At 29.9% G+C, this 26,606-nt stretch overlaps 2 protein-coding genes across 5 annotated transcripts in view; one reads left to right on the forward strand and one right to left on the reverse strand.

Annotated features, from left to right (window-relative positions):
* The window catches only part of LOC111038066, a 36,239-nt gene extending 19,134 nt beyond the window's left edge, over positions 1–17,105 (reverse strand). For 2 of the 3 annotated variants that reach the window (XM_022320995.1, XM_022320991.1), the window contains exons 1-2: positions 6,636–7,075; positions 4,261–4,690 (exon numbers count right to left, since the gene is read on the reverse strand). In XM_022320995.1, the coding sequence (XP_022176687.1) occupies positions 4,261–4,499 (239 nt within the window). In that variant the 5' untranslated portion in view covers positions 4,500–4,690; positions 6,636–7,075. Of the gene's footprint in view, positions 1–4,260; positions 4,691–6,635; positions 7,076–16,804; positions 16,838–16,987 lie in introns of those variants that run through there. The other variant, XM_022320994.1, reaches the window with a different exon arrangement.
* A 2,233-nt stretch (positions 17,106–19,338) lies between these two features.
* LOC111038069 (small RNA 2'-O-methyltransferase) lies at positions 19,339–26,606 on the forward strand. 2 transcript variants are annotated; one of them, XM_022320999.1, is made up of 8 exons: positions 19,641–19,755; positions 19,819–19,994; positions 20,856–21,008; positions 21,091–21,344; positions 21,411–21,596; positions 21,672–21,822; positions 24,083–24,294; positions 25,177–26,606. In XM_022320999.1, the coding sequence occupies exons 3-8, from the start codon at positions 20,955–20,957 to the stop codon at positions 26,165–26,167; spliced, it is 1,848 nt and encodes a 615-aa protein (XP_022176691.1). In that variant the 5' UTR covers positions 19,641–19,755; positions 19,819–19,994; positions 20,856–20,954; the 3' UTR covers positions 26,168–26,606. The 2 variants fall into 2 exon arrangements, with proteins under 2 accessions (XP_022176690.1, XP_022176691.1); XM_022320998.1 differs by lacking the exon at positions 19,819–19,994 and having other exon boundaries at positions 19,339–19,755.

Consider the following 26,606-nt stretch of genomic DNA (forward strand, 5'->3'; position numbering starts at 1 on the left):
TTCAATTTTACTCCAGCTGTCACTTATGTTAATATGTTGCTTCGTATTAAATTTTAGTTTACACAAATTTTTAATAACCATACCAATAATTGTTAAGTTATTGATATTGAGAAATGTAATTCGAGTAAATACATACAGCATAGGTCGATTTCAGATTTATCTGAACATTATACTTTTAAAAGGAACTCAATCGTTATAATTTTCATAAAAATATTTTTTTTTATGAAATAATATTGCTAAACATAACATGAGTTAATAGCAGAATGCAAGTACATGTTGATATTTATTGTTTAAATATGTGTTATGGAAATGTATTCTAAACTGATACCTATATTTCATTAAGAGCGTTGTGACATGTGGAGTGTATCATAAATCATAATTACTTGTCATATTCGTTTTTTGAAAAACAAAAAGTAAATAGTAAATATTATTATGTTCCGGTAATGACAATTAGTAATTAATAGAACTAGGGTTTTAATAAACTAAAACTAAAAAATAAACAAAAATGTACTAATTGCAAAAATGACCTGAAAACTCTAAAAAATGAACTAAATGTTGTCAAATATTATAAGTAAATATGTTGTCGATATAAGTACAGAGGTACTATTTTTATAAGGGTACCAATTGAGAATACCTATACAACACATATTAAAAAAACTTAAAATAAACATAAATTTGTTTAAATACACAAAATGAAAGTAATATTAGTAAAAATGAGCTTAAAAATGAAATACAATGCAAAAAATGCTATATAAAAATAACAGAAAAAAAAATGTAAAGTCACCAAAATCCTAGCTCTACCAATTACTAATCCTTATGAATTCACTTATGATGGACTTTAATGCAGATGGAGGCCACCCAGTACCATTAGTACCTGGATAGATACAGCTGGTAACTGCAGTGTACAATGTACATCATGACATCATTGCTGTAAATACCGAGCCACAAGCGTATGGTTTCATTGAAAGTTCAGATGTTTATAAACTCAAAATGACGTCAATCATGATACATCGAAATCTATGAGCTAATATGATTACAACAGATATAAATATTACATACTGAAATAAAGCGATAATTAATTCCCTCTGGGATTTCTCCAATTATTATTATTTTACGGGAGTGATTGATTCGATAGAGAAACATTAAATTTAAAAAGCGTTACCTATAAGCATTTATGTATAATTTTTTATGATTTGAAAGTTGGGATTAAAAGTGATGAGTTTCCTTCAGATAAAATCATGTTTGTTTTCAAGTGTGTAGGCGAAATTTGTGCGAAAAAATAGGTAACACTCTGTATATAATTGTATTTTGGCCAGTCTGGCGAGTTTTAACCGCTCGAAACTTGCGTAAATGTGCTACAACAACTGATGTCAGAGCGTATTAAAAATAGGCATTTGTATGTGTGTGTTGTTTGCCTTGGAAAGCATCTGCTAGTTATTTCTTTTTTTTGAACGTTTCTTGACGAATACGGATGGCTGTTAGGTTCAAAATAATATAGTCGACATGTCGATCTTATGCGCGTGCGTAACTGACATTATAAAACTAATAGAAAATAATGTCAGCTCGGCACATAATACAAATAATAATAATCGATAATATGAAAAAAAAATTGGTAAGTATAATATACTATGACATAATCGTTTTGCGGGTCATCTCGCTAATCGCTCCTTCGAATATATAACGCGCGATTCATGTACATGACGCGACACGGTAAATTAAAGTCATTATTATAGTCATTACATGTAACATATAACTACTTTTTTGTAGCGTCGTTAATTATGTTTAGTCAAGTACGCATTCATCATAAGTACCCACTATAATTATTAAAGTCGAGAAAATAAGAAGTTCTAAATATAACAGCTGAATGTGAGAGAGTTATTATTCTATAAGAGTACTATAATTAAAGTTAATTTCTAATAGAAAATTTTACGATATTTTATAATACGCAGATAATCAAACAAAATCCAATGTGAGAAGAACTCACACATTCGTTACAATAGTTGCTTAACAATGCATATTCGGAGTTATAACTATAAAGAAGAAATAAGCAACCTGCAGCTATAGTAGTCTACTAGTATCTACTCACCTTTTTTTTAACCACTCAACTGTTTGCAGATGTCTTGGCCCCCATGCAGCATCATTTATTGATAGTAAAAAAAACTTTTTTTCCATTTAGTAGACTGAAGACTGCTTTTCTAAGTATGGCTAGTATGAACAATTTATTCGCAGTCTCCATAGTCCAGCGAGCAATAGACTTTTATGGACGATAATGAGACGGTAATATTCCTCCCTTATCTTCTACCCACCAGATGTGCCTTGTTTATGCACGAGACGATTGTATTAAAGTATAATCCAAATCCTCAATCAGTAAAATAAATAAGTCTCCGGCACACTTTATTTGATAGTAACTACTAGCTGAATGCGGAAACGTACAAAATAAGAAGTTGGAAAATTCTAGAGCTTGAATACCTTAAAAAGGGGGTTCAAAGTATAATAAAATATAATTGCTGTAGAATGAGGTCAATATATTATTTATTTAGAAAACGGAAGACACCAGCAGCAGCACTACCGTAGTATAGTGGTCGGAGAAGAGTATTTTTTTTTTAGTTGCGCTTTACATATAGAGGAGGTAGTAGGTACCACCAACACCATTTTCGTAAATACTTTCAGTAGGGCAGATATTGTTGGCAATAGGGTTTCAGTTAGTTTTGTTGATAAACATTTAAACTGTATCAGTTGCAACTACAAACGTCGTGAAATTGAGGAGTTTGGCTGGATAGCTGGATAACCCCGTCCATGTAGCGCCGAACTACTAATAAAGCGGCGATTGCTCCCTCCCCTACCAAAACATGTGGTGGGTGGGTGGTTAGTCAGGTGATAATCGGTGTTGTTTGATTATAAATAGGTACTTAATGTATTAGTTGTTAGTACTAAATGTTTAAATAGTTGTTTGTATCAAAACTCGGACATTTCGCCGTCCGGTCCATTAACAGGGACTACATGTAAACTCCTACATAAATAACGTTTTTACCCGAAAATCAAAAATACTGTAATCTCCTACTCCTACATAGACATTTTTAACTGAACAAAATAAGGTTATATCCTACACTCCAATATTTTGACTTGAATATTTGATTTTAATACCGGAAAGCCCAAAAAGCTAAAAATGATCATAACTTAAAAAGTTGAAAATAATAATTACAAAAATATATTTTCATAGATAAAATACAAACACCTGAATAGAATGTGTATATGCGCTAACTGTGTATTATGACAGCGGTATGATGCGAGATACCTACAGCGGAGATAGTATACCTTTCCATATTATATACTATTTTATATGCGATGTCGGCACTTGCAGTACAAAATGTTTAAAATAGATCAGCGATAGTATGGTATCGAATATTGTCGAATATCAATAAAACATGATAATCCCCTTCATATTGGTAATTTCCGAACAAATTGGCGTTTATTGCCGGTACTAAATTGGAAAAAAATAAATTTTAATTTTTTGTAATATTTATTATTTTATTTTATATTTTATAGGAGTCAACACTATCTTTTGTAAGAGATTACCTACATTTGTAGGAGTTTACCTCATAACAAGATATCATAAAGAAGTCCATTGAGATGTATTCGGTCGATTAAACGTGAAGCAATATTCAAAATATGTAGATGTCTATAAAGGATTTATTTTAAAATAAAATTGCTATAATATTTATTTTACCTAATAATAGTAAGTATAATATACACTAGGTATATAGTTAAATTTTTATAAAACTCATGTTTATAAGAGTATGGTTGTGATATATTTATGCTCATAAGTCATATGCTGATTGGTAAATTATTATTGAAGGTTAAAATTAGCCTACATTTAATTTGAAAAAAATACTTAATATTCACACCCCTATAGTTGCTTTTAATTTTATAATACTCAATTAATTATAATCTTAGAAATATAAGATACTAAATTAATTGTTTGAGAAAACTATAAATTTGAAAAAAAATCTAACGAAAATTAGACTTAAAATTTACCGGAGGAAAGTAGGACTTACAAATTTTAACCAACTAGTCCAACTAATAATATTATTTTATTTATCTCGTAATGTTTTTGATTTCGCTTATGATTCTGTTGTGCTCGGCAAAACATTTCAGCTCAGAGTTGTACAATTCTTACATTTTTTTTTAAATGAATCATAGCAATTATTGTCAAATGAGGTTTCTATTAAAACCGGTCGATTCTCGTGTGTGAAAGTGTACCTGTAAACTCTGGAAGATCTTTTGGCGGTGAACGAGAGTTGCCGGGACGGCTGCCACGCGCCGGCGGTCACCATCATCATGTCCCTTTCAGTTACGGCCGAGCAACTCCTCCTGGCTGGCTGCACCGCACGCCACCTCACGCCAGGCTGTTGATGCTGCTGTAGCAATACGGCCGTCGTCGACCGCCGCCGTCGCTGCTGCTGTTGTTGTTGTTGTTGATGGTGGTCGTCGCTGTCCATAGAACGTTAGCGTCGCGATCACTGGCGCGTTTTGCAGGGAATCATCGTGACATCGCCATAGCGGGCGCAGCAGTCGTAGCAGCAACAACAACTACGACAAGACCATCGTCACCACCTCCACCGAAAGGGCGCGATTCGGATCGCCGGTAAAAGCCACCACTGCCGCTGCGGTCACCGTCGAAACGGTTACGCTGAAACGTCGTCGGTATAAGATATCTAGGTATAATAAATGTGGTACACGAAGCACGCGAGGTCCCGTGATTGTGGTTTTTCCTATTTCGGTCACGATGGTGGTGCGGAGAAAGGCGTTTGTCGCGGTCACTGATAACCGATTACCATTATAATGTTAGGAATAGGTAAATTTCCGATACGATATTACTATTTTATGGTTACAATAATAAATAATTACTATAATTGTATTATGTATTTGCCTGTACGCGATAATTATGAACAGTCGTGATGTCCACTGACTGTTGTTTCGACTTCCTGAGCGACACAATACTCCAAACCTCATCAACGTTTGAGTCCGATACGTACACTATTCGGTTTTTGATTATGAATGTTATTAATGTGCGCAGTAAGTTGTGACGGGCAACGGGTGAGGTTAGGACAGAGGTGGTGGATAACATGATAAAGCAACAGGTGGTGGTGGTGGTAGTGGTGGTGGTGATGTCTGTGAGGAAAACCGCGTCCAATGACGATAATAATATTATTATATACGCGATAAAGTTTTATGTAAACAACTCGATTATTGGGAACATCACCGTTTTCCTTTGCACCGGAATCAGACCGAAACTATCGAAGCATTTGGGTAAACCCGAAACAGAAGAGACGATATCGTAGGCTCCTTATACAATTAATAATAATAATATTATGACCAAACTCCAAAGATAAATAATAATCGACGGGCAGTTACGTTGTACGCAGTACGCATTGGATCTGAATACGAAAATAGATTATACCTATATTTCTTTGAGTTAATAGTACGTTTAAATGTGTATTTTTGAATATCAAATGGCGACATTTTATTTTTATTTTGTATTCAATATCATATTATCATCATTACTGGTCAGTGATTTCTATCGTATTAAAATCAGTACATGTTTTAAAACCCACCACTTATATACCATATTGTCTGCCGTTTGGATATTATGTTATTTGATACTCACATAATTGTCATAAATTTTTTTTATTGATTAGAAATAAATAAACATCGGCAACACAGTTCATTAGTTGGTAATAGTTTTGTAGAGCCAATAAATGATCATATAGAACGTTAAGGCAGATTTTTAATATTTGTTTATCTAAAATTTTATATTTACATATTATTATACATCGTATTTCCAAAATTATACTTGACTTATTTCTATTATGAAAACCGTACATAGGTACATCTCACCAAAAATCAAAATGGTAAATTATATATTTAATCATCACGATGGTCGTAAGCTGATATGATATCCCAAAATGTTCGTTCTGAAAATTCTATATGAGATAAGTATTTCTGTGGCATCACACTATTTGTATTTATAACAATCGCTGGATCGGCACGTGTACGTATCTGATAGTATTACGTACGATTTTGATTTTCGTTCAAGTAACTTATCATATTTTAAATTTAATGGTAAATCGTTGGTTTGAAATTTAAACAAGGCAGTGGTGTATTTGAAGACAACGAGAACATTTGCCTTCATTTACATCAAGCGTGTATGCTGTTATAAATATACCTATAGAATAACTTGCTAAGTCGTATTAAGAAATTTATCAACATAAATAAATTGTAAATATATTACAAAAACATTTTAAAAAAATATCTGCTTCCCGTAGTATCTGTCGAAGAGGCGTGAGGTGCAATTGCGCTGTTATTATCGACGTAATAAAATAATATTAAACCGGCATAATAATTTACATATTTTATTTATTTTACATTTTATTGTTTACAGATTTATAAGGGGGTCACGTGTCATGACGTGTTCTGACGAAACACACGACGGCGTCGCACGTGAGAGTGGTTAATGATTAATGATATTATTCGCCGCGAAGTCTAAACAAAATGCGCATTTGGTAGTACACTAATACGTGAAGGATTAAAATGAAATCACATCAGGAACGATAACGTTTTTGAGTGTTACTCACCTCGAGTAGTGCAGCCATTAATGAAAGTATATTAGGCACTTATATAAATATCGGACAATATGGAAGAGACGTCGAGTTCGATCGTTTTGTCCCCGAGAGTAAGTTTGCGCAATATGCCGTTATTTCCACTAGTCACCACGCGCCGCCACTGAATCGACGACCGTGATCATAATATTTTAATTATGACAACAACATTAATAAACAACAACAACAGCAACAAGTCACTGAGCTCCAGTAATGAGACAATAAGCCTAATAATATTATGAAATAGAGTGTCGTCTCACTTGTTGGTCTTCAAGCGATATTATAATAATATTTTATTGTGTAAAAACGACAACGATAGAAAATATTCTGTTCGCGATCATACTCGCCCGTCGCGTTGTACCATACCGCATTACCGCTCGACCACGACAACAACAACAACTGAACAACGGCTGGTTACTTACTGCTATTACGTACGGTAACTGGTAAGCATAACGTTGTAAAAGGTGCGGCGCACCGACGCGACTACTGGTGGTGGCAACTGGCAGACGGCTGTTGTGCAACGTGCGCGGGCGGGTGGCCGCGGTAATCCTTTTAGCTCGGGCTTGCTGTATGCGCACGCAGCATCAGTGTATCACTGGGTGGTGAGGAGTGTTGATTGTGCAACGTTTTTATTATTATCATTATTCTCTTCTCCCGGCGGCGCGATTGCCGTCGTTGGGTTCTTAAAATACTCGCCACCGCGTAGGCGAGTAGGTATTTGCAACATACACCTATAAACTAACTTTATAAAATAGTTTATAGGTTTATTACGTTTTCTGCACAGGTTCTTTCGGTTTTCCTGTCGCCGACGATCACGTCCCTCGTCCATCCGACGGGCCGCACCGAGATACCGGGCGACAGCGGAAATCAATCGGAAACCGCGGACGTCTGCCGACGGTGATACCGTTGGCGTTGGAAATTTACTGTGTAATGATCATCATATCGTGTAAATGTGTGATGTGATATTCGAACAGGAAAAAGTCCGCGTTTAAAGCATGCACAAAGGCATGAGTTTGGTAATAGTAGAATTGAATGTTGAATTGACAACTATTGAAGACGAAAGCGCATTCGTGTATATACAAATGTATACATTCAAATATGCTGTGAGCCTTACGGCTTACCCCATACCCCAAACACTGTTTTTCGATTATCGATTATTACAATAATTGTCACTATTAAATGCACAGTAAAAAACACACCTATATTTTAGTATAATAAAAAAGTACCCATCATATTTATTTCATAGCAAACATGAGATTATTCTGGGACGACACATAAGTCCAGCAGAAATTCAGCTATTGTAGACAACTCAGATAACGTCACTACGTCGGAGAGTCAGACGACTCCTACGTTATAGTCTATGACTTAGTTTGATCAAATTTCCAACATTATATCATAAAATATTAAAATAATATTTTAAAATTGTATATTATCGTCATTATATCGAAGGTAAATATTATATCGATTTACACAATCCTACAATTACTAATAAATTAATATATACTTATATTTCTAAAGAAATAATTTTTTTAACTAAATTTCACTATGTATTAATTATTGATAAATTAAAAAAAAGCTGGATTAGATAATGTTATAAGTGGCCCTGGGCTATGCTATTTTTGGGGCCCTTATTTTCACAAAAAAAATGTTTATACTGATTTGTTTATTGATATTTAGTAGTTGAACCAGGACATTTTGTACTCGGAGGGTAAGTTTACAATGTTTACACTAGATAATTAATTATTAAATGGTTCAATTAATATTACAATTTAATAAAAGTGTTAAATAATATGTGGTTATAATTATTAATATTCACAGTATAAGTTGTATACTGTGTATATTGTGTGCCTACAGGTATTGTGTATTTTTTAACAACATGATTGCCTTATTTTTTTGTAGTATTAAAAATTACAATCCAACATTTTTTCTGGGTATTCCATTTTTGAGTGTGCGCAGGGCTATACTTCTCTTAGTCCCCTTTTCCTTAATCTGGCTAAGTCCATATACATGCTCTTAGCCAGTTGCTTAGACGACGTATCGATTAATGTATGTTTCACAACTTTACAAGTAGTGGAAATTATACAACTTACAATACCTAATTGTAAGAGCTGCTGTTTTAGGACTGGGGTTGCTTAAGAAGAAGAACCATCAGGCATCCCCTAGTTACACCTATGGCATACAAGTATAATAAGACGTATTTTACGTCACACATCACATATATTTTTCCCATTACGATCACTTAAAACATATGTCTGATCACACGGTAACATGCTATAGCCGTGAGTCGTGCCTGCCGAGTCGTTCAATTGTAAATAATTATACTTTGCGGTGCAACGAACCCACGAGGAGATAACGATTTTAACGACGGCGCTACAGACGTCTTTTGTGTCCGTTCTAGCTTTGTCCTCTTGCATACTCTTATCTAATGTGTGGCATGTCTATTCTCACTTTCTTATTACTCTTCTCTCCCAATTACATCGTAATTTATCGGCCACTGGATTTGTTTTTTCTCTTAATATTAATTATAAATTAAAATTAATTATACTTATAATTACGATACCTTACAGGCGCCAGGGACGGATTGGGCCATAGGGAAATCGGCAAATCCCCGATGGGCCGCGTACTAAGTAAATAGCAGAAAAGTAAACTTAAATATGACCTAATAAATATTACCATTGATTTTAAATTATTCATTCTATAATCAATGATATTAGTGATATTACGTAATAACAGTCTATAATATTATAACGTAAAGCGTTGTAAATTTTATTGTAATAATATAATGTCTACAACCGAAATGAACAATAATATTAATTATCAATAAGAAATATTAGAAATAACAATAACTAAACAAAAAATCAACCTCCGTGGACAGTAAAATAATTGGTTATTCGAGTTGCCGTCGATCAAATGGGCTGGCGGGTTGCGGGTAATGACGGCGGCTTTGAATGATGCAAGTCGTTAAATAAGAATATTTTTATTTTTAATTTATAAATTATATTATTTATATAAAATATCAATCGTCATTCAAAACCTCAGCACTTATCAGCACTCGGCAATCAGCAGTTCACCACAATTTGGTTAATTTTACAATTTAATTACTAAGTACTTAACTAGAAATATTTGATAAAATATTTTATATTACAATAGTACCTAATTATAGTTGTGAGTTATAAAATAAAATGGAAATGGATAGATCAGACTGTAATAAAAAAGGAGGAGTTGAAAAAATTCGATAAAAAAAAAACTACTTTTAGAAGCAAAGGCTTCTAAGAGCCTTACATCATTTTTTTATTTCATTTTTAGCATACAAATATGTACTTACTCTACCATCAACCCAAGTATCATATGAAAGATCTTTTTCTTTCTTAAAAAACATTAAGTCAAGACTTCGTAGTCAACTTTCGGATCCAAAACTAGAAGCATTCATGTTAATGGCCATCAAAAACAGAAATTAACACTATTAGATTTAGATAAAATTATAGAAGAATTACAAAAAGAGAGTTCTCTTTTAAAAAAAAGGAAAAGTGATTTTAATTTATAAATTACATCTGATAACAACTAGGTATCTTATATCTGCCTATACAAACCTCACTAAATCACAACCCCCCCCCCCCCAAATCTCACAACAAATAGTGGGCCGGTAAAATAGTATTTTCCCGGGCTGGTCCGAAGTTCCAATCCGTCATCTTAAAGACAATACAAGAAAATAGGACATTTCAGTTAGATATTCTAAATAAATGGAGATGATCGATCATAGGACACCCACTGGTACATGGTGAAGAGTAATACAGTTCAACAACAGAAGGAATGATAGAAGGAACCTGGAACACGATCAAGAGCGAAACACATCAGCCAAATAATGAAATTACTTCTACGGGGAGCTTAAAGATATGGCAATTGATAGGGAAACATGGGGAAAGCATTTGTTGTAAACAAGTTTGTTATAATCCACCCAATCTGGATTGAATATCATAAACTATAATAGAGTAGAAATCAGATGTAATAAAGTCGGTTTTAACAAAAATTTGCTTACTGAAATTTAAATATGAAGTCCTGGTAGAAACTAGAAATACTTTATTTTTCATGTAAGTTCCTAATAGACCAGTTGGTAATAATTAAGTTTATCTCTTATTGTAAATTTGGTTAGAATAAAATATTAATATATATTACTTTATACGAATGAGGTTCATTATTAATTTGTCATCGGTCATATAAGTTATAAGAAAAACTATACTTTAGTTCTAAAATACTTTAACATAGAAACATCAAACAGTTTTTAAATGATACTAAATCATTTGAAACATGGGCCAATTTGAATGGTTCTGAATTCTAATAACTAATAATTAGGGAACGGATTTTATTGTAATAAAAAAATCAAAATATTTACATAAATATGTACTTATTTTTATTGAAATATGTAAAAAAAAATCAAAATATGTGGTAACCGCTTAACAGAAAAAAGAGTACCAAAAGTAAGTATAAAAATCTTATCTCTTATCTAATTAATAATTATTAAAACAATGCGAAACTACATATTCTCTAAGATTTAAAAAACGTAAAATGGCGACGATTTGGTCGTAAAATGTTTTTGTATTGACTGAATGGACGTTCCACATCAACTGACGTAATGATAGCATACCGATTTTTCACAACATTTACAGTATAAAACTTTCCCATCACTTTGAAATGTTTCATTCGGAAATTCTTTTAAATATGCGGCTACCTTATTATTGATTGAACTTGGAACTTTAGGCATTCTAAACAATTTTATAAAAAAAAACAACAACATTTCGATGTAGATATGAAGAAAAAACGATGCAAATAATTATGCCCGCCAGAACAGTAACTATAGACATACACTGAAGACTGAAGACCGTAACATTGAATAAACACGTTACCTACATGCTTGTCCACAGTGTATAATACGATAGCACTGCCTAAAGTACGTAAGTCCATTTAGAGAACGTAGATAATGTTTATCGTCATTGAAAATTACAAATATTATTATTTTAGGCTCGACAACGTATAATATATAGACCATAGGGTATCTGAATGCCATTAAGATAAGGCAAATAATCTTTGACGTCGTTGTAAATTGACGAAAAAAACCAAAAATACCCAAATATTTACGAAGTATTCAGTTATTTACAAAATATGTGAATGTATGTATTTTTACCCAAATATGTAAAAATATGTAAAATAAAATTGGGCTTATTTTAATAAGAATGATCTGAATCGTGCACATTTTTTATCAGATTAAAAATATCTCATTCCAATAAAAATATGTATTTACAATAAAATCCGTTCCCTACTAATAGTAGTAATAATATTTCAATTCTCAAGTATAATAAATTGTATAGGTACTTTTGACGAATAAATGTATAGTTAAATACTTCAACTAGTCAGTATATACTATTTAGACATTAACTACTGGACATTAGCAATGGGCTCAATATTAAGTTCGTTATGTTTTAAATGTTTAATATTACCTATATTAACTTTACCTAGCAACCTAGCAGTTTGTAAAAATTAATAAGTATACTCAGAGAAAATACCTTTTGGTTTTAATAATGTTACTCCTTTAAATTAAATATACAGAAACATTTTAATAATATTAAGCTAATAATTCATAAAATAGTTACACATTTACCTTACCTTACGAGTAGTTTATGAGAAAGTATACTTTACAATCTACCACACTGTGAAAAGAAAACAACTGAAAGATTTATTGCGTAGTTATACGGGGTGATTAAATTAAAGGCCCACGTTAATTTTCTCAAAAGTATTTTCGTCTTTGAAAATATAAATTTTACGTAGTTTGAATTTTGAAGTTAATTTTATTTTCAAAAAATAGATTTTTTTATTTTTTGAATTACTGCATAAGTACATTTTTAATTTCATATTCTGAATCAAAATATTTTTCAAATCTATATACCAATAGGCAATAACGGCTATAACATTATTCACTATCGTAATATCGATAAAGACGGTTTCTGAGACGGCCGCAGTGCCATAACAACATTACGTACACATTTTAAGTATAAATGTATAAATATATGTTTAGTGGCTCGTGCAGGTAGGCAATTTTCTTAATATTGGGCAAAATGCAACACTCGTGTCACACATTTCGATTGCTATAGAAAGAGCTCACTACTTCCCCTTGTCACTTAATAATATATACTATTTCATTGGTTATAGGTCTTAAAAGAATAATTGAGTATCAGAAGAATCGAGGCGCGAAAGAACTGCGGAGAAAATAGTCGACAGCCACAGTTTTTACAACTTCGTCACAGTATATCGAACTGTGTCCACAATTTGAGCTCGATCCAACTTTGGAAATTTCCCAGCAAATCATGGTTAGTGAATGACAAAATTATTACGAATGCCAATCAGACTACGAATTACGATAAAAGCCAGACGACACGATAGACGACGTAGCTGTGAGCTCGATTTTAAAGTCACAATTCCACTGCCATCAGTTAACACTTAAAACGTGTTTGAGTTAGTCTTTAGCATATTATTATAATGGGTTCGATCTTTTTGAATGTTCGAAATTACCGCGCTACGCATCTACCTCCATGCACCGGGCGGGCCGTGACGGCAACCGGTCATCCGCCATGTTGGTAGCTCTGTCAAGCTCGTTACCCAGATCTGGATAACGACGCTGCTTTCGCCACCACCGCCGTAGCTGCGACTGATTCCGTTTTTCTGAGAATTTTTGGCGGCCGTTAACAATATATCTACATTTGGAGATTTTCAAAATTGAATGTAAGGTGGTTAGGTTTTTAAAATCGACTTGTAGCGGCTGAAAGAGCGTTCAACGCCGAACAAGGTTAAAATGTGGCGTATTTCAGATGTTTCGTTTGTCAGATGGCGTTAATTCAATATTATTAAACATGTTCTCATTTCTATTTTGAAGAATATCTCTAATAATTTTAATTTCTTGTAGACGAAAATTTTTACTGAGCACGTAGTTTCATTTATTTTATATTATAACTCCTGATTCTCCTTGAAATTCATTTAATTTGTTTTCGGAGTTTTCTAAAATATATTGAGCAACTCTGATTTTTTAGTTAATGGGGTCTTCTGCATGATAAACAAAATGTTATGAACACAAATACACTTAAATGCACGAACGAACGAAAACAGTTGCACATGAATCGCGGAAAGGAAGACCAAGGAAAAAGAGCCCAAAAAAAAAATTAAATATAAATATATGTATACTCTACTCCTATTTAGTAATTATTAATTACAGTGTAGCATGTACCTATAACAATAAAATGTAATGAAAATACTGAAAATAATGTCATAAATTATTATCATGTGTAATTTTTCTTTAAATGTAGTATATACATACGTAAGACTGATGTTTTTTACTTTAATTTTTGTATAAATATAGTATATAATATTTACTTAAGATAATAAGATGTTATACTTATACCCCTGATGTTTTTTGACTTATAACTTATAACAATGAATATTATGTATAGATGAGTTCATTTAAATTTTTTTTACTATTACAAGTTGTTTTTTTATGTACAATCAGTGGTGGAGTTATGAGTGGAGAGGGGGGGGGTGGTGATGGAGATAGATCCCCCCAGATTCTTTTTTTTTTTAATGTTTAATGCATTGATTTATATAATGATTTAGGATTATTTGATTATAAAATTACCCATATTATTACTATACTAGTTATTTTTATAAAAATGTTTTTAAAAAAAAATAGGTAATGGCTGTTAAAATGGATATTGAGTTGACAGTTAAACTTAATGCTTACCCAATAAATTATATGCCCCCCCCTCAGAACAAAATCATAACTACAATTTTTCATTGAATAAAAAGGTAAAAAAAAGTATCTTATTAATTGAGTAACCACATATAAAATTGCCTGAATTATTAATTATTTATGCTTGGATTATTAATTACTAATTAGGAGTAGAGTATGTAGAGTACATGAGTTCACATTTATATTTAATTTTTTTCCTGGGCTTTTTTCCACCTACCTTTTTACATATTATAGTGTATTATACTGTAAATATACCTATTAGATACTACACTGTCTACCCGATATGGTGACATTACAAATTGTAATCTCTCACAAACGAGCTTTATCAGTTATCTCTTTTTTATATAACAACTCCATACATGAATAGACGCTGATAGAACTTAATTGTCAAATCCAGTTCAATCATTTTATCACAAAAAAAAATAGTATTCTTAGGTATGAAAAAGCTAAATATTTACGAAGTATGTATTTAAAACAAAATATGTAAAAGAAAAAAAAAGTTTCATTTTATTCAGGGTGTAATGAAACGTGCTTATTTTAAATCAGAATTGAGAAATTTGAGTTCAATAAAATTATGTGTTTACATCAAAATCAGGGCCTGAGTCATTATATATATGGAGGAAATAAACATATAACATATTATAACACCGATACAGAGAAGTCAGAAGATTATACCATTATAAATATATATACCTATTATATATCTAGTATCTACCCATTATATGTGACTCTATAATATAGAATGAGTTGCATGTAAAGTAAAAATTATTTTTATTTTATAAAATAATATTCAAGATAGGTACATCTATAGTATTCTTTTTTTTCATGATCAATGAAGCAGGGTCTAGAAAATTTAAATTATTAAGTAATTTTTAGTTATTATAATATATTGAGACAATATTTATTCGATCCCGGGAAAGAACTCAAGAGGAGCTTAAGTCAATTTTTGTCACTTTTTTATCATTTTGTCATAGTATGTCTTTTCACATTACATTTTAGTCTAAACTCTTCCTCGAGACCAAAGATTTATCTTACAGAATTATAGTAGGTCAAGTGAGTAGTTACTACTACTTTATTTTATTAGGGATTGTCCCTACTAAAATAATTATTCACACATTGCACACCCTGTGAAAAATGCCATTTCAATAATTTCACGCCTATGTGGTCGTATATATAACATGTACAAACATAAAATCAGGTAGTATTAGTGATAATTAATAAATTATCAATTTTTTATCGCATTACATTTCTTTAATTAATACCACGATTATAGATAATTATGTTATACAGTTGTAAACCATAATGTATTAACGCACGATTATTGATTAAGGTACAGATTCTCAACACCGACAAACGATGGAACAGCAAGGCGTCTTGGCGTATATGGATTATATCCGACCATATCCGGACTGGAAGATGGTATTTGACGCTAAACGCCGATACAAGAAATCCGTGCCTTACTTAAATGGTAAACAGAGTACTGGATAGTGGATAGTGTGGGATGTATAGGCACTAGGCAGTCGCAACACGGCCCGCAACTACCTTTTTGTTGTAAACTCTGACTGGATTTAGGTGGTAGGCAATAAAAAGGTCAATTGTAAACTCGTCTCGATAATTAAAAAAAATTACGACTTTATACATGGGATTTAAAATACAATAACAACAATGTTGTGGCACTGTGTCAGTTTATTGTTCGTGAACACAATTTACCACCCTCGACACCGCCGTATTCAATAATATTTAATTAATTAATTATCAGTTATCACTTATCGCTTATCATCAATAATTTAAAACACAATTATTATTAATTTAATACTTCACATTTGAACCTTCAACGAATTACGAATGGGTTTTAAAATGTATATTATAAATAAACTATAAAAAAAATTCCTTCTAACTTTTAATTTCAACTCCAGCTATTATTTTCACTAACTAATAGTAACTATAACATGTAGCTAGCTAGATATTTTGGAAATTTCAGCAACCAACTCACTTTTTAACTTAATAAGTTTTTAATTTTTTACTGTAGTAACTTAACTTCAACTAATTGGAAAAAAATACTTACTTGCCCAGCTTTGATATTGTCTATAAACCTTGGGTCTATAATCAACTGAAATAAACAAATCATCTAATATTCTCAGCCCACAAGACAGTCTCTTTTGAATTTTCTTCTCTATATATTTTTTATCTATCACACCCACAGTCCACATGCTATTATTATTGAGTATAAGTTTGCAATATCTTAAGAAATAACTAGAGTTAAGTAATTGTGCTAAAGATTATTCACTCTATTATTATTTGTTTTTCTACTTCGTGTCTATTATGCAAGTATTAAGTTTGTACTTCGTACTCTTACTTTTTCTCTATTTCGGTATTCAAATCCTGATCCCTGAAAAACATAAATGTTCTTTAAAATAATATGTTAAACAGTATTTGTATAGAAAATATAGATATTAGATAAATTTGGGTTTATAATTATATTGAAAAGAAAAGATAAAAACATTTAAAAAAAATGTTTGTACAGTCTATAATTACTTACATAATTGAATGGTTCTATGTTATATTTGTCATATAAACTATATTATACCTGTGCATATGTTAATAAGCAATATAGTTATAGAGTTTTACTTACTAAAACATAAACTACGCGCTACTATACACTGTATTATAACGTCAGTCGTTACTGTATAGATGTATAGGAGTTGCAGGGAAACATTGAAGCTATCGATTGATGGTCAGTAGAGCCAACTTTTTTCAGTAAAACAATATTAAAATGTGTGTACAATGTATGTAGTATGTATGTATGTATGTATGTATGTATGTATGTATGTATGTATGTATGTATATATGTATGTATGTATGTATGTATGTATGTATGTATGTATGTATGTATGTATGTATGTATACTATGTATGTATGTGTGTATGTATGTAATATGTATGTATGTATGTATGTATGTATGTATGTATGTATGTATGTATGTATGTATGTGTGCACTATGCACTATGTATTAAACATCGTTATTTTTATGTTATAAATCCAGCAAATAAATACGTGATGAGTAAAGTATTAAGTTATCATGTACAGACTGTACACTAATAGAAAATTAGCAAAAACAAATCATATAGGTATGTGACGATTATTAATAAGTAAACGCTCGGAGCTCATACAAGAAAAATAAACATGAGACATAATATGTCAGATTTCTCATATCCATCGAATAATATTATGTATCATTAGGAAAGTACATATTATAATATGTCATTTAGATAAATTGGCAAATCTCTATAGAATAATATTATTAAATGTTGTATGTGTAACACCCGATCATTGATCACACTGATTTATATACAATTATATAAGTTCATTAATCATTAGACATGTGCCAAAAGGGTAAAAGAAACTCATAGTCAGAACAAAATATCTAAATCAAGACATAACGTTTTACTATTTTAGCTGTCTGTGGACTGCGCCACTGCGGTGTGCAGTTCTGGTTAATTAAGATTACTATTTATTTTGTTTTGATGGACATACATTTATTATTGGATGTGTGCTCACTGCCAAAACAAAATTGAAAATAACAAATTATAATAAACATATTATAATATGTAGCGAAATGTCAAACTCTTCGAAATGTACGAATGAGATAAAAATATTCGAAAAAAAAATTACTGTAGTAATAATTAATTGTACTTATATAAGTAAGTATAATGTATAATATGTCATAGACTCACCACATAAACCAACCTATTAAATAAATAAAAAAATAAATAACTTAATCAAAACCCTTATTTTACAATTACTTATTTGTTTTTTAAATTAACTTTACACAATAGAGTATCTTCGAAGTTCTTATCGCTCATACGCGATCTTTTATGATAAATAGCACCACGTATTAATAGAACTAAATTAAATTATATAAATAAACCAGTCCAATAATAGTGTTTGGGTATATACGTATTACGTATGTCGTATAGCCCATGCTATAGATATTCATGGAAACGTGTATATCATGTACATATTATTTAGAGGAATCAAATTAAATAATAAATTTAATCTATTCTCGTGATTTACAGTATATTAGACCTGTCAAAACCATGGTGGCGATAGTTCAAATTAAATATATATATATATATATATATATAATATTAGATTGGTATTCTTAACCCTCACATTATAGACATATTTTTAAAAGATTTTTTTTCAATTTCCAATAGCTACTAAATAATTCAAAACTGTAATGCGTTATACTATAAAAATTACTTATCAAAAGTAATTTCTATTACATTTCCGTTACTTGAAAATAATAGTAATGAAATTACGTAACACATTACAAACAAAGTAACGTCGTTACAGTAACGCGTTACTCTCGTTACGTTACTACCCAACACTGTCTATAGGTACCTACGTTAATATCGATCCCATACTAAAGGCAATTTTAAATAGGTACTCCTCTTACATCCTCATTATTGTTCTCCAAAGTCACATAAAAACCAAAAATTTCATCTAATAAAATGCCAAATTCTCTCCAGTCTATAAATAAAAAATACCTACCTAATTTTATGTATTTTATTTTATAAATTATCATACTTATAACACTACTATTATTACTTTACTTTAATTATTAATGATTGATAACCTATGTACGTATATTGTTATATATAAATTATGATTATAATAATTTAATTGACAAAATAATTGAAATTATTATTCAAAAATGTTCATTAAAATGGAAATCCGTTGAAGCATTATCTCTGAAATAAATGGCTACCCCTTAGATCATAATATTATTATCATATAATCATTTGCATAAGACCGGGAATATACCACTTTAATGGCGGAGGTTACCGTTTGGATTGATAACAGGATTGTTTTGTAGCTCCATTATCAGCATCCATTATACAATGTCCATGCGTTCATGCTTCAGCACTGGCGTTTCAGCGTTTGGAAGTACTCCAGTTCAGTGCAGTGCTCATTTCAGAATTAAATTTTGTATTTAAATTTTCACTTTTCAGTTATTTTTGAATTCTATAATATTATTATGGTCGATGGTTACGATTGTATCACATTTAACGGAATTAGTAACGCCGTCATTATGAGCATTATATCGATTGTTCGATATTATAATTGTTAATTTTGTCTATCCAATGAATTAAATATAATTTTTTACGTTGTCTGTATAAAAAATAGTACATCAGTATGCTGGTTGTACAGAGTATTCTTTTGTGTTACGGCATTGACTTATTGGAGTATTTGAAGTCCATTCTTGATCGTTATTTATGCAATGGCGAAACGCCTGATTTGGAGGTAAACAATAGTATAATGTACCTATAGATAGTATAATAATAAACATTTTTATTATATTTTTAGCTGGCTATTAGTTACTTTATTTCACTTATCTAGAATTCATCAGTATTATTATCATAATAGAGTATATATTTGTATGGAAAACTATCATGATTCACTGACTTTTATTATTTGTTATGGATAATCATTAATTGCAATTCTGGATCTTAGTCTGGAGGCTGAGATGCAACAACTTATCGGTATTCAGTGGTTGTGATAGAAAATATTTATTTGTCTTTTGTTATTTCATTTATTTTATATATATTGTGAATTTACTTTGTTTTGATAAGGAATGCTGTGACTTTGAAACAATTAAAGGTTAAATAATAATATGCTCAAATAAACAATAATACTCATAAATGAAAAAATATAATATTAATTATATAAATTAATTCACTCTTAAATTTTTTATGTCATGAATATTCAGATGCAGGTATATCCAGAATTCAATTTTCTTTATTATTACATATTTTATACTTTAATAAAAGTAAAATCAAGAACAGACATCTCAGCTTGTCAAGAAACCCCTAACCTTGAGTCCCTGATAGAATGCACGCTAGCTAAATCGGTCATCAGTTACCTTATTCAAGAATATTTAACCACTACACATTTTTCTGCATCTATTGACTATTATCTATTATTTCTCTAATGGTATACGGCTTGTACTTTAAATCTTCATGAAAACGATTATTTTTATTTCAACAGTTTTCACAAAGGGTTTTAACTTTATAATGGAATTCTTTGTTTTTAACATTATTTTAACCATCAAAATAATCGTGAAGTTTTTTAAAATTTATATTACAACATTGTGTAGTAGAATTGCACTTTAATTTGTGAGTATACAGGTAGTAATATGAAAAACTCATATTATAATATTTTTTTTTACCTTATAGAGTTTTGAGAATTTGTTTTTTATCAGTAATTGAATTAATGTTGAAATTATAGAAAATTAATTTAAAATGTTTGTGTGCATATTAGAATATAGTTTATGAAAAGATAAAATATTAATTTTTATCCCTTGCATATGGTTCTATTTTAAAATTTAAATCTAACAATTTTAGGAAAAGAAAATTATAGAAATTATCAGTCAACAATCATGTGCATGTACACTGGATGAAAATGGCTTAAAATTTTGGCCACCATTGTATGTGCAAAGGTACATGGTTGTACAAGAAGTTATTGAACATCCTATTTGGAATGGTTCAATAAAAAAAGTATGATTATAAGAAATTGAAAATTTTTTATAACAGGTATGGTTACAACATAATATTAATATTTCTAACATGTCATTTCTAGGTTGTTGATTTTGGTTGTTCTGAGATGGGTTTATTTAAATGTATAAAACCAATACCGGGACTCAACAATATTATGCTTGTTGATGTGGATTATGATACATTGGATATAAATCAGTGTAAGGTATTACCAACTAATTATGATCATATAACAATGCATGAACGCAAGGAGCCTTTAACAGTAGATATTTATAATGGAAGTATAGCTGACCAAGATGACAGGATGTTAGGCGTTGATGCAGTTATATGTATTGAATTGTAAATCTCTGTTGCAATTTTTTAACTAATAAATTAGAGAGTTAATGTATTATTTTTAATTTATAGAATTGAACATTTATATTTGGATGTTCTGGATTCACTACCCAACAATGTATTTGAATTCATTAAACCAAAATTAGCTGTATTCACTACACCCAACGTAGAATTCAATATTCTATTTCCAAATTTTACTACACAGTTCAGACATGACGACCACAAATTTGAATGGACTAGAAAACAGTTCAAGGAATGGTAATCTTCAATAATAATATATTAATATACATTTATTTAACAATTGTGTTGATTCTAATTCTAATTTTTTTATAGGGCTAAAAAAATAATTGCTCGTTATCCAGAGTACGCTGTACAATTTGATGGTATTGGAGCTGGTCCTTCTGGTACAGAAAATATTGGTTGTTGTAGTCAAATGGCTATTTTCTACAGGAAGGATATGACAACATCTCCTGTTAAACCTATTGTAAGATATCTGTGTAATTGCTTTTAATTGTTTAAGAAGTTGATAGTAATTAGTAGTTACATATAAGTAACTGAAACAAATAGCAATAATTAAACAGTAAACACAAACTTAAAATGTCAGTATAATATAAATTTGGACGAGTTGTGATCAAATAAAATATTGGAGAAGTAATGATTTCAAGGCACTTGAAAGAATGTTGGTGTATTGAATGTTTGTTACACCAAAGTTCGTCAATTGCAAACTATTTATTTTTACATATTTTTTGTTAATTGTCCTAAATAGTCTTACTGTATGTAATATTGAATCAATTATTGGTATGAAATTAACACAGACTGCACAGTATGTATGGTGCAAACCTTCTTAATTTCTTTTGTAGCTTGTTTTGATCCATCAAGTGTGGATTTATTTTGATATCACCTTGTTCGTGTACATTTTTCTACATTCTCTATTTCTTTCACACTTATCAGTTGTTTCTAAAAATCTGTGTTTTGTATTTAATCCTTGATGTTTTGGCAATGGTTTGAATGTTTAAAATCTTAAAAGTTGATTCACTTATGCATCCCAAAGTGATGTAATTTTTAATTTGTTACCTGGTTTATTGAAGTTGTATAATATAATTGATACTTCTTATGCCTTCTTAGGAGTCTTACAGACAGTCTTTCCTTTTCATGATTAAAATGTGATGCCTATTATTACCTGCTTATTAAGTCGTAGGTTAAGTTTTGTAAATAATAATGTAAAATACAAATTTTTTGATAGTTATAGATTGGTTGCTAATGCTGACTTCAAAGCATAGTTATGCCCATTTATCGTGTATTAAAGTTATACACATTTATCCCAAAATGAAGTATAAAAAAAAGTTTTTACTTTCAATTTATTATGGTCCCTGCAAACACTTTTGATGAAAATGATTTAAGTGACTAAAAAATGTTAAGATACTTTTATTGGTTTTATTTAAAAAAATGTAAACATTTTTGACTTGATAAAGAAGTTTATATAATTTAAAAAATTGGTAAAATTTAAAATGTTTATTCCTGTCAAGAATTCGCTAAAACTGAAAAAGTACTCCAACCGATTTAAAGTAATTTTGTTTGTGCATTAAAACTTCGTCTACATTTTTAAATTCTGACTTGAAATTTTGGATGTGCTTAAATTTTTGTTAGGCTTATAACTATTTTATGTCCATAAATTGATTTTGAATACCTTGGTCTAATAAGTAATGATCATTAACTACACACACAAAGACAAGCAGTTTCAACACTTTTGCATGGACCTTAATGAAATCTATTCTATGTATAACTTTTTAATAATATCTAGTTTTTATTTATAATAAGATTTTATTTTAATAATTAATACAAAACTTTAACAATTTTAATCAAGTTTAATCAGTTAGTTTACGGTACAGTTGAACATAATTATACAGAGCACTAACAAAGTGCAACTAAATGAGCAAGCAAGCCATGGTTGCTAGTGGAGTGGGTCTTGGAATAACAGGTATTTCACAGCAATAACAACTGTTGTATAGCTTGTGCTAACAGATATCGCATGCTCCGTCAGTAAAAGATACGTAAAATCGTACTGGATGATATTTTTATCATACATTATGATTTTTTTTAAATACATAATTCATTATTGATGATAAAATAATAGTTGTATTTTTTCTACTTATGTTTTATTGTTTAATTCTTAAGCATGCTGTGCATTCCAAGATAATTTGTTACTGTAATTATTTATATGCAAAAATATGGAAATATTGATACATGTCTCAGAGAGTTTTCTTATTTTATACTAAACACATTTTTTATTTTAATAATGTGATAAATAAAATTTGTTTCAATTTCATAACAAAGTATTTTGAGCAGTATTACATTTTCTTGTTTTAAGAAAATATTACATTTTTTTTAATAACATGAGCTCGTGAAGTAATGTGGTTTAATAATTTTATTATTTTTTATTAAAAACAATTAGTAATAATATTGTTATACTTTAATAGATATAATATGTTAATAATATAATATCTATCAATTGTGATTTTTCGATTGTTTGTTAGTACTTGGTAGCCGCCAAAACAAAAAAATAAAATAAATTCTTTATGTGCATTACGATGTTTGCCTGGTAAACTTGTTTAATATATTTATAGTTGGTTAAATAAATCCTACTAAGTATTTATCAGAATTATATAACTTGTATAATACTGTCATACATTAATAGAAATTATTCATATAAATTATAAATAGTTAACATAGTATTATATTTTCAGAATTCTACTCCTTACAAATTGTTGAGACGTATTGACTATCCACATGCACCTGAGGAAAATCTCGGGGATTGGCCCTTGATTGATAAGTTGAGAAAATTTGTTTCGGATGCTGCATGCAACAAGAAATATGTTGTTGGTGACAATATGAAAATACCGTTAAATGAAATTATGCCATATCTTTCTGATTGCTGTTCATCTATAGATAAATTAGAGTTTGTACCTATAAATTAAATTAATTAATATTAACCATTGAAAAAACAAGTTTTTTCAATTCAAACAATTAATCATAAATAATTATAAGTTAGTATTGTATATTGGTCAGTGTTTCCCAACTTTTTTACCTCTTTGATAATATTTTAAAGGTCGCGGACTACCTCAATTTTACCAATATTAGGAAGATCTTTCTTTTGCTCATTAACAAAAATACACAAAATTAATCAAAAAATGTTAATTTTTATCATTTTACTTCACGTTACATTTTATAACTCTACTTAACTAATATATAATTATACTTTACTATACCGAATAATTTACTTAATGTGATTTTTGTGACTGCATTTTCTTAGCCAGTAGAAATCGAAGAAAAAAATCATGGGACCCCAGACCACCTTTGACTGGCCGCAGACCACCGGTTTGGAAACACTGGTATTATAGGTAGATCAGATTTTTAATTAACTAATGAAATGCTTAGGGTAAGATTATCTTTTAATTTAATATTTGAACAGTAAAATAATGAAAAAGGTAGTCAAAGTTAAAATTTTAAGTACACATATATAGACTATGAATTAATTAAATTGTCCTATAAAAATTGAGTTATTAATAATATAAAAATAATCATTATTTTAATTTTGTGAGAGTTACACCCCCCTCCCACCACAACTTACAATAATTTTGATATGATTGATTATTGACTTATTCAACTATAACAAATATGAAGAAAAAAATGCAGTATGTTTTGAATATTTATAAAAATAATATTTTGTTTTTAAATGCTTAATACTATAGTTTTATTTAGAGGGTATTATGAATATTATGTTTAATTTTAAAATGTATACTTATGTTGTATTTTAATTAATTACATTTTTATTAAATAGAGATGTCGCTCGTAAACTCTACTATACTACAAAAAATGATCGCGGAGAATGGTTATTGATAACAGCTTCTTCAGAATTTGGTTCAGTTGAATATGAATCAGACTCAGATTCATTATCAAATATTAGTGGACAAGAGTACAATCTATTGGAAAATACAGTAAACCTTGACGATGATAATGAAGATTGGAATGCATCAGTTGTCTTAAGTTCTGACAAATCAAAACTTTGTTATTCCACCCCAATGACTAGGGATCCAGAACTCAAATATTATGCAAACAATATGGATAGTTTCAGCACAGTGCATTCAAATTCTGATTTGTATAAAACAGCCGTTGATTACAATAAGAGTAAAGATACTGATAATATGGAAATGTCATCTAGCTGCAATAGTAGTATTGATGAAGACTGTAATGTTTACCACGGCTTCAGAACTGGACAAAATAATTCTGTAATCAATGAAGAAGATATTAATGAAACAGAAAATACATTGACAGGCGATGCAAATAGTCATGCACTTTCCAATGATGGTGATAAATTAAATTATCACTGTACTGATGATATGGAAATTTCATCTAGTTACAATGGTAGCATTATTGTTGAAGACTGTACAGTTTATCGGGACTTCAAGTCAGGCCGAAATAATTCTGTAACCAAGGAAGAAGATATCAATGAAACAGAAAATACACTGACGTGCGTTGCAAATAGTTATTCATTTTCAAATGATGATGATAAACTGAATGACAACATAATCAATGATAACACTATTATTAAAAATAATGGTAATATATTATCTTTAAAACTAAAATGTAGTTCTGATTCTGCACGTAAATTTAAATCTAATAATCCTGATGAAACTTATATCACAACTAAGGATGGGGTGAATGAAATTGATAACCAACCAACAGTTTGCTTAAACAGGACATTGCTAGATGAAAGCGGTTACACAGAAAACTTGTTGTCTACTTCAGATAATGAATTGTCAAAAAAATGAAACAGTATGATTAAAAACTTAATTTATTATTATAATTATTTTCTAACAGCATTAGATCTTAAAACAAATGTCACAGCATTTAATTATTGTCACAACATGATTTGTTTGTCGTTTAATAATTATGTTTGTTGAACAGTTTTTTTATTTTTTAAATTTAATTAATGTAATGTATTGTTTTATGTATAAACAACTTACTGTAAACTCAAGACTGTATTTTCATTTAATAACTGATATTTTAAATGAGTAGTGAGTAATGGTATGTGTTCCCTTTTTTTCAATATTTTACATGTATGTTTTAAAGAAATTGAGCTCAAATTGTTTCTTGTTACTTATTTTATATTTGTATTAAATAATGTTGATATAAACTGGAAAATGTTCTGTTATTATATGTACATGTTTCTTTTTGAACAACTAATAAAAAAAAATTGCAAATAGCTAA

The sequence above is a fragment of the Myzus persicae genome, unplaced genomic scaffold (genome assembly GCF_001856785.1).
Source record: "Myzus persicae strain clone G006 unplaced genomic scaffold, MPER_G0061.0, whole genome shotgun sequence".
NCBI classification, from domain to species: Eukaryota; Metazoa; Arthropoda; class Insecta; order Hemiptera; family Aphididae; genus Myzus; species Myzus persicae.